This window comes from Hirundo rustica, chromosome 1 (assembly GCF_015227805.2).
Source record: "Hirundo rustica isolate bHirRus1 chromosome 1, bHirRus1.pri.v3, whole genome shotgun sequence".
In the NCBI taxonomy this organism is placed as follows: Eukaryota; Metazoa; Chordata; class Aves; order Passeriformes; family Hirundinidae; genus Hirundo; species Hirundo rustica.
This window is the reverse complement of record NC_053450.1, coordinates 147,828,191-147,837,276: the sequence shown is the minus strand read 5'-3', so window position 1 is coordinate 147,837,276 and position 9,086 is coordinate 147,828,191. Positions and strand designations below refer to the sequence as shown.

The 9,086-nt window shown below is 59.4% G+C and overlaps 1 protein-coding gene across 1 annotated transcript; it reads right to left on the bottom strand.

Annotated features, from left to right (window-relative positions):
* Positions 1–2,978: 2,978 nt before the first annotated feature.
* Positions 2,979–6,912, bottom strand: MNX1 (motor neuron and pancreas homeobox 1). Its single transcript, XM_040073814.2, has 3 exons — positions 6,248–6,912; positions 4,075–4,235; positions 2,979–3,981 (listed from the first exon to the last, which is right to left on the bottom strand). The coding sequence occupies exons 1-3, from the start codon at positions 6,849–6,851 to the stop codon at positions 3,649–3,651; spliced, it is 1,098 nt and encodes a 365-aa protein (XP_039929748.1). The 5' UTR covers positions 6,852–6,912; the 3' UTR covers positions 2,979–3,648.
* Between the last annotated feature and the right edge of the window lie 2,174 nt (positions 6,913–9,086).

Here is a 9,086-nt window from a genome sequence, read left to right as displayed (position 1 = left end):
GGAAAGGAAGAAAGGCATCTACGCTAAGATTCAGTGTCCTGGGGCACCCTGGTGTCAGCAGGCTCTGTGTAGCTGCCCGGCAGAGGAAGCAGCGCTGTGGCAGGAGCCAGGCTGGGAGCGAGGTGGGTGCCGGCGCTCAGTGGCAGCCCTCCCACGCGTGTCCACGAAGGGAAGCAGCGTGAGAGGAGGAGGGAGAACCGTGGGACGGGCTCTTCCTGAGAGCTAGAGGAATCACTGAGAAATAGAACATCGATCTCTTCGGTTTGGATGGATGTAACAGTTAGGACTTTCGAAATAATCAATAGTCGTTCTGCCGGTGGAGTACTTCATTCGCAGCAGTTTCACGGAGAGTTTGAGAGGGATTATGTATTTATGGTTTCCCATTTGAAGGACTTTTAGCGGGTTTACCTCGAACATATGGATCCTGTTTTGGTTCTTTTGTTTTAGCACTTAATGCTTGTGAAATTGCCAGTTAATGACATCCATGCCTAAACCGTGTTGCTTTTTTAAAGTAAAATGTCTACCAAAGGTCCGTGTTCATACTTACCACTTCTCAAGTACAGCAATGAAAATTTTAAGAGGTCTGTTACCTACTGCGCCTGGGGAGGGACCCGGCCGAATAATGAAATTACAAACAGGGGTTTAGATTAAAGCCCTGCCTATGCTGGGTCTTGAGGCGACGCAACCCCAGCGGGGCTCCGGGGGCTGGGTGTTGGGGGCACCCTGGAAACGGGTGCAGGGAGGCCCCACACGGGCAGGAAGGTTGGTGTGGGGGGAGGCAAGCTGGGAACATGAGGCTCCCGGGGCAGGGTGAGGGGTGCCGGGGGATGAGGCTGGAGGTGGGGATCCCCCGGAGCTGCTGCGGGCTCAGCCAGAGAGAGCCCCCCCTCCGCCCCAGCCGCTGGCTGGGCTGGCTTGTGGGGGATAACGGGGCCCCTTCCAAACCTCCGGGCCGGGCCCCCCCGGCAGAGCCTGCCCCGCCCGGGGCGCTCCGGGAGCGGGCGCGGAGCCTCCGCGGGCCGGGCGCTCCGGGAGCGCGGAGCGTGTCGCACACGTTACCGGCTCCGCTAATCACCCTGAGCCTTTGATTGCCCTGCACGTGGGGAAGAACCTCCGCACTTCAAAAGAGCGTGGGAAATCCTGATTAAAAGGCTTTTCTCCCCCGTCGGGACCGACACCTTCTTTGAAGCCCTTCCAAGCGACAATGCAAAGGCACCCAGCGCCAAAGGACCGTATCTATATTTTAAGTGACTTTAATTTCTCTTCCCCCCTCTTGCTCTCTTTCCCCCTCCTCTCCTTTCAGTTTTGGAAACACCTGGTAAGTTGTAAAATGATTTACGAAGTGAAAGTGTTAAATGAGGCCACCAGCTGTAAGACTGACAGAGCTTTATGAGTTTTATTAGGTGCCCTATTATGGAAAATAAACTTTAATCCCTCCATAAAAACAGAATCTGAAAAACATATTTGCCCTTGTAGTCTGGAACACTGAAGGTATTCTTGTGAGACGCTGGGCTTTAAAGAGATTAATTTTATTGAGACAGACACAATACACCGGTAGGACTTTGATACCGAGTCCGTGAATAGCTGCATGTGCCCTCAAGGCTGGTTTTCGTGGGGCTGAGACGAGTTGGGACACACACCACTTGGACATACATTCTGACCTGGTGGGGCACGTCTGCCAGCTTAATTAGTGGGTGTTTAATTGGTAATTAATGACTGATCTTTATTGTTGGGAGGCGTGATCTCAGGTACCATTATTGTTGTTGTAATTATTACTGTTGTTTTGTTGGTGCTGTTATATACGCTATGCGTGATATTTAATTTAATGATAAATTTTTGGGGGGATAATAAGGTGTTGTCCAGACTGATAGGGGTCAGACGTTTTAAGGTATAAGCAAGAGGTAAATCCTGCTGACAGTCACTCGGACGTGTCGCCGGGATTAGGGCGGCGGAGCCACCGCTGCCCTACGCGGGTCTTACGCGCTCCTGCCCGGCCGCTCACCCACGAAGATTCAGCCTCAGCCAGAGGCATGAAAAACCACAGAGACACCACCGCCTTTATTCTTCTACCTCCTTGAAGTCTCCACAGCCTGTGGCCAAAAGAAAATCGTTCACAAATTTAAATCAGAGCCTCCGTGGCGATAGTTTCCGTGCGAGGGGGTAGGTATCGGTCAAACCCAAATCGACATTATCCCGATCAAGATTTTGACACGTGGGATCTGTTCAGATTTACTATTTACAGTGATTTTTGGCGTTGTCGCCCCGAGGCACTGGGTGAGCGGGGCGGTGAGCTGGTGACTACCCGCGTCAAGCCTGGATGCCGCCTCCAGCCGACCCACCTGAAGCTCTCCGGGAAGGATAACACTTTTCCTTCACGAATCAGCCGGCCTGTGTGTTCACGGGGTGGATTTTTACAGAAGCCGATAGGAGGGCCACGCTGTGGCCTCACAGGACAGGTTAACGCGACTTTGTAGAAAACACTTTTATTAAAATGATTATATTTTTATTTTTAAAGTGCACGGGAGTGGGAAAGCTCTGTGTTTCAGAGCTCCTCATTCTCATCCGCCGGGGCTAGAAGGGGGAGCGGTGCCCCACGAGCAGTGGGATGCGGGAGCCGGCTCCCTCCGCCCCCCTGCGCGGCCCTACGCGGGAGCGGAGCGGAGCCGCCCCGTAATTCATTGGCCGGGATGAATTGCCAGACGTGGCCCCGAGCTGGTGGGGATGAGCCAGTGATTATATTTAAATTCGCAATAATTGATTTCGGGAAGAGCTGCGGTGACAGGGATTAATTGATCCGCAAATTTATTGGCGAGATAAATCGCGCAGTTCTCCAACACCCCGCGCTCCGGGGGTCCCGTCCTCGGCGGAGCGGGGAGAGCACGCCTCGCTCCTTGGGAAGTCAAGGCTCCCCTGGAAAGCAGCGCTGCTCCCTCCTTTCCTTTTCCTAGCCCCCGCCAGACCCCGAGCTCCCAAGGGCATCGCCCGGCCGGGATCTCCACCGCCGGCTTCACCGCTGCTCTGAGGCGCAGCTCTCGGGAATATCAGGAACAGCCTCTCACTATCAGACAGTACACGGCCGTCGTGACTCTGGGCTAATTTTGGGTTAGGAAGCGGTCCCCCAAAGCACCGGGATGCCCTGGCCCCGGAGCGGCGAGCATCCTCCCCTCACACAGCGCTCACACACCTCCAGTAAAAAACGCCGTTTATTTACCTCCCGTCTCACGGGTGGGAGGACATGGGGAATAATTTAGCATGCATAAGTAGAGGTAATTTTTTTTTTTTTTTATAAATACGATATACAAAAATAAAGACAGTATTGAGATTTCCAGCAGTTTTAACGTTCATGACATAAACAGATTTCCCGATATATAGTAAGAACAAAACATTTCCAATACTCAGCGAAAGGAACGCGCTTCCAGGGGGCAGGGATGGGGGATAAGGGAGCTCAAGTTTTGTCTGGTTTTCAGTCAATAATAACACTGTATTCACGATAAATCCTTTTCCCCGCCCGGCATCCGGAGGATCCTCTTCTCCATCGCTCTCCAAGCAGGGAGAAATCAGAACAAGGGGGGAGAGGGACCGGTGCCAACCAGGAGCAGGGGCACCCCCGCTGCGGGACGGCTGGAGGGAGCTGGACGTGCGGGGGGCTCACTGGGGCTGCGCCGGGGCTCCGTGCCGGCCCCGGGGCTGCGTGTCCTCCTCGTCCGCCTCGGAACAGTCGGAGGAGTGGTACGGGCAGCATCTCCCGGCCGCTGCCGCCTCCTCTTCCTCCTCCTCCTCTTCCTCGTCCTCAGGCTCGCTGTCGGGCAGCTCCCGCATCCTCCTCCCGGCGCTCTTCTCGGGGGCTGGCAGCAGCAGATCCTCATCCCCCTTGTCCTCGCCGCCGCCCCCCTTCTGCTTCTCGGCCTCCTGCGCCGCCTGCTCCTTCGCCTTCTTGCTGCGCTTCCACTTCATGCGCCGGTTCTGGAACCAGATCTTCACCTGGGGGAGACGGGACGCAAAACACATCCCCTCATCCACCGCCCGCCAGGGCAGCCGCGCCCGCCCACGCCCCGCGGGGCCGGGGACACTCACCTGTGTCTCGGTCAGCATGAGCGACGTGGCCACCTCGAAGCGCTTGGGCCGGGAGAGGTACTTGTTGAGCTTGAACTGGTGCTCCAGCTCCAGCAGCTGCTGGCTGGTGAAGGCCGTGCGGGGCCGGCGGCACTTCCCCAGGAGGTTGGACTGCGCCTGGGCTGGGAAAGGAGAAGGGGGAGCGCGGAGGTGAGCGCGGAGCCGCGCATCCCCCGGGGGGCGGTGGGCAATGGGGAGGCAGCAAAGGCTCTGCGGGCGACACTGAAGCAGGGCTGGATCTCATCCACCGGAGCGCGGACCGAGGCGAGAATCGCCTCCGGCCCCTCTGACTCCGGGGTTTCTCGGCTTCCGCAGTGTCAGGGGATCGCCCACAGGGACCAGGGAAAAAAAAAAAAAAAAAAAAAAAAAGGAATTAAATTAAATCTTTTAAATAAAGGAAAATATGTCTCTTGATTTCCCAAGAGCCTCACAAACGCGAGACAATAAACCGAAGCCAGGGATCGCGGCGAAGGGGCACGGGGCTCTCCGGGGAGCGGCAATTTGCTCCATTTAATGTTTTAGTTAAACCTGCCGCACTCCCTGCCCGCCCATATCCGTTTAATTAGCGGGATTGCAGGCGGGCACACCTCCGGCGTGCCGGGACCGGGACTGCGAGCGCCGGGCACCGGCTGCCCCTGGAGCCGAAAGCAGCAACGAGGACTAGAAAACTGTCTTGGAAAAGGGGAGAAAAATAATTTTAAAAGCGTGTTTTCCGAGTTCAAAAATTAATTAAAACCAAGGATTTATTAGAGAAGGGAAACAAAACACCAAAACAACAACAACAAAAAAATTCAACCACGAGACAGCGGGAACTGAGCCTCTTCGAAGGCCTCGACACCTCTGGGCATGCGACCCGGCAGCGCTACTGCCCATTTCTCAAAGTATTTAGACACTTTGGCTTATTTAGTTCAGAAAAATAAATTATAAAGCAAACAAACACAACAACAACAACAACCTGGGGAAAGGCGGCTCTGCTCCCCGGCCGCGGTTGGAGACAGCTCGCCAAATCGGCAGAAAGAAAAGGACAGTGTCCGCTCTCGGCCTCAGCGCCCGGGAGATTTTCTCAGCGCGGTGCGATTTTCCGCGACTCGTTTTGCTCGGTTATTTATTCCCCTACGCCCCTTGTTTGAGAGGCAGGGCTCTAACAGCTCTCCTAATTATTTTTTCTTCTTGAATGTTCCAGTCCAAACAATCCCATTTCGAGAGAAAACAATGGACTTTTTTGTCTGCGAATGTGTGTGCGGAGTAGGAGAAGGGGGAGAAAAAAAAAAAAAAAAAAAAAAAATCGCAATTCTTTTCCTGGCATGATTTTCGTAAAACTACACCTCCGGTATTGTTAAACCGGCCATTCCCACCGAGAGCTCACACCTCCGAAAATGATCTTTGCTTAAACCAGATGCACGCAAGTTCCCCATCGCCGCGAGGCCTAGAGCTCGGCACGGCGCTTTGCTGGGACTCCGGGCTTGCCTGGTTCCATCCAGCACTCCCAGCCTTTCCTGGGCCCAAACCTAAACCCTTCCGACTGTACTTCTTTCCTTTTCGTTATCTCGGGAAAATCGGAACCCCAAGTTTTTGGCCGATCCCTGATCCTACCTACATCCCCTTGCCTAGAAGGCCTGATATCATTATTATGTACCCACTTCCAATATAGGAGAAATAAAATTAAGAATGGAGAGCCATGCGACCTCCTGCCACCTCGTTTTTGGGGGTTACACAGAGACTGGGCTTTTGGGGGCACCATAAAAGACCCTTGCCCCTGCCCTGTCCCCACCGCTCCCCACCTCCCCTCCTCGGCGGCTTTTACCCTCAGGAAACGGCGGAAAAGGGCATTTGCACAGGCAGGGAGCAATTTGTCACCTTCCCGTTTAACGTGCCGTGGGAGGCCGGGTTGTCCGGGGCTCCCCAAGGGCAGGGAATGGCGATGTGACCGCACATCCCCGTTTCCCGTCGCGGAGAGCTATTTCTTTCTTCTAACATAATTTTTTCAAAAAAATAAAAGCATCTCTTCCAGTTTAAGTCTGCAGCTTGTTTAGGCGGGGGTTTCTACCCTCTCGGAAGGAGGCGGCTCCCGGCAGGCTGGCGCAGCGGCCCGGGGATGGACGCGGCTGCGGTGCGGAGGGAGGCAAATACTCACAGTTGAAGTCGGGCATCTTGGGCAGGATCATGCCCGCGGTGGAGGCCCGCAGCCACTGGTCCAGCTGGAAGGTGCCGGCGCTGAGCTTGATGGGGTCGGCGGCGGGGTGGGAGGGGTGCGCTCCCTGCACCTGCGAGTAGGGGTAGGAGAGCGCCGGGTGCTGCCCGCCCAGCGCCGAGTACCCGTACACCGGGTGCCCGTAGAGAGCCGCCTGCGCCGGCACGCCCGGCCCGCCGGGCGCCGCGGGGTGCAGTCCCAGGGCCATGCCGGCCGCCGAGGCGTGGTGGTGCGGGTGGGAGCCGGTGCCCGCCCCGGGCAGGAAGCCGGGCTTGGGGACCAGGGCGCAGTGGGCGGCCAGGAGGCGCGGCGGAGAGGGGCTGTCGGTGCGCAGGCAGTCGGCGGGGCCGCCGGCGGGGTGCTCGGAGGAGGATGAAGAGGACGAGGAAGAGGAGGACGAGGACGGAGGGCTGCCGCTCCCGCTGCTGCTGCTACCGCTGCCGCCCAGCGAGGCGACCAGGGCCAGCGGCGCGCTCTGCCCCGCCGCCGCCTTGGGGGGGTCGACAGCCAGCAGCGCGTCGATGCGGAAATTTTTGGATTTTTCCATGGGAGCGCCGGCGGGAGGCGGCTGGGGACCGTGCGGCTGCCCCGGGCCGGCCGCGTCTCCCGGCGGCGGCGGGCGGCAGTGCGGCCGCGCTCCGCGGCGCGCCCCTTCAAGGGCCGCAGGCGGCTCCCATTGGCCCCGCGCCGCTGCGGCTTCGCTCGCCATTGGCCAGGCCGCACACCCGTCACCGCCGAGCGCCCGCCCCCTCCGCACACCGCGCTGCGGGCGGCGGCACCGGGAGCGGCCCGGGACACCCACGGGAACGACCCGGGACACCCAGGAGAAACGGTCCGGAAAACCCATGGGAACGACCCGGGATACCCGGGAGAAACGGCCCGGGACACCCAGGGGAAACCGGCTGCTCCCCGCGGAGAGCGCTCTCCCAGCAGCGGCAGTGTGCAGCTCTCCGCGCTGACAGCGCCCTATGACAGTTTTCCACCCTTCCCGCACCGGGCAAATATTTGTCGTAAACGCGCCGCCGGCCGCTTTTTAACGAGTCGGAAAGAATAAACACCTGCGGGTCAGGGAGTCACCCTGCCACCAAATCCCGGGTCTGTCAACAGCCTTATTACACCTGCTTATCTAAGGCAAACAGCCTCGGACAGAAAAGGGAAAGAGCGGGGCGAGGGGTCTCTCCTTACCAGAGTCCCGTTTCCCCGGGGGGGCACGGGGACCCCGGCCCCGGCCGTGTGAGCGAAAGGTCAGGCTGCGGCACGAAGCGCTGCCAAGGCAAACACCTCCTCCTTTCAAAAGTTCTCCCCGGTGGAGAAGGGTCTCGGCTGCGGGAAATGCCCAAACTGCGGCTCCATCGCCGTGAGCCCCCCGGGAGGAGCCGCTCCGTACCCGGGGGGCGGCGGGACCGTGCCCCGGGGCCACCACAACAAGGGTGCGCTGTCCCTCCCGGCCCCTGCCCCTGGGGTGGGAAAAGTAAAAGCAACGAAAAGAGGAGAGGAAAAGCGGAAAAGAAAGGGAAGAAATAGAGAAAAACGGGAGATCAGCACAAGCAACAAAGTATCTGACGACTTCGGCCCTGTCTCCTTGCCACTGCTCCTTGGGAGGGAGGCCCGGAGCACCTCTGCGGGGTGTGCACACACGCACACCTACAGACAGCGCACCCTTGCTCAGTGCCCTCGTATTCCCCTTTTCCCGTGCACTTTTTCCCCCCGCCCTTGACCTCACTAGAGCCTCCAGACACACAGACACAAGCAGGACAGACATGTGGACACCATTCCAGCAGGCGCACGGACGCACCCGTGCCCAGGCCTGGCAGGATGCACACGCGGAGCCACAGGGACGCACACGGTACCCGCACACGGGCACCGCAGAGCAGATGCTCCCCAACAGCCGCTGCCGTCCGGGAAGCCCCAACACGCCCCGAGCACAGCCCGCACACGCCGCGGAGCCGCGGTCGAGCCACGCAGCCGCGCAAAACCCCAGTGCCCCCAACTCCCCGGGATGAAGAGGGGGACACCGAACGGCAGGATCGTTTTAATGAGCCGCTTCGGTTTTGTCGGGGCTCTGAGGGCCTGGGGAGGTCCCAGCGAATGGACCCGAGATCGCGGGGATACCCGCAGCGCCGGGCATCCCACATTTCCCATTGACAGTCACTTTGCGCCCCACGCGCGGGCAGTTCCAGAGCAGCGAGGGGCAGGACCGGGGGCTCGTCGTTGTGACAGATTCCTCTGTGACAGGACCCGAACTCGCCTCCTTCCTCGCGTCCCGGCCCCGGCAGGGATGGGGCCACCCCCCTTCAATGCCTGGTGTCCGGCGGGCTGGACACGGGGACGCGGCTGTCACCGGCCCGGCGCCCCGGGCAGAGCCGGTGCCGGTTCCCGGTGCCGGGGCGGCTGTGGAGCGTCCCACACGCAGGGACGCTGCCTTGGGCACAGCTTGCGGCCCCTTCTCGGGGCAGTTTTGGGGACGAGGGACGGAGCTGCAGGGGAAATCACGGGTGCCGGGATGCCCTCAGGACACAGGTGGGGACGCGTGTCCGCCGCAGGAGGGATGCGCGGCTGGCACCGGCCGGCGGTGAAGGATGGGCGGTGCCGTGAACGCTTCTCCAGGAGGCGATGGGGCAGAAGGCGCGGCCGGCTGGTGGGGGACGAGGACTGGGGGCGGGGGACCGTGCGACCCCGGCCCATCACCGCCCCGGGGGCGGGCTCAGGCCGGCCGCCCCGTCTGGACACCCCGCACCTTCGGTCCGCGTGTCGCATCTTTTGGCTGATGGATATTCAGTGC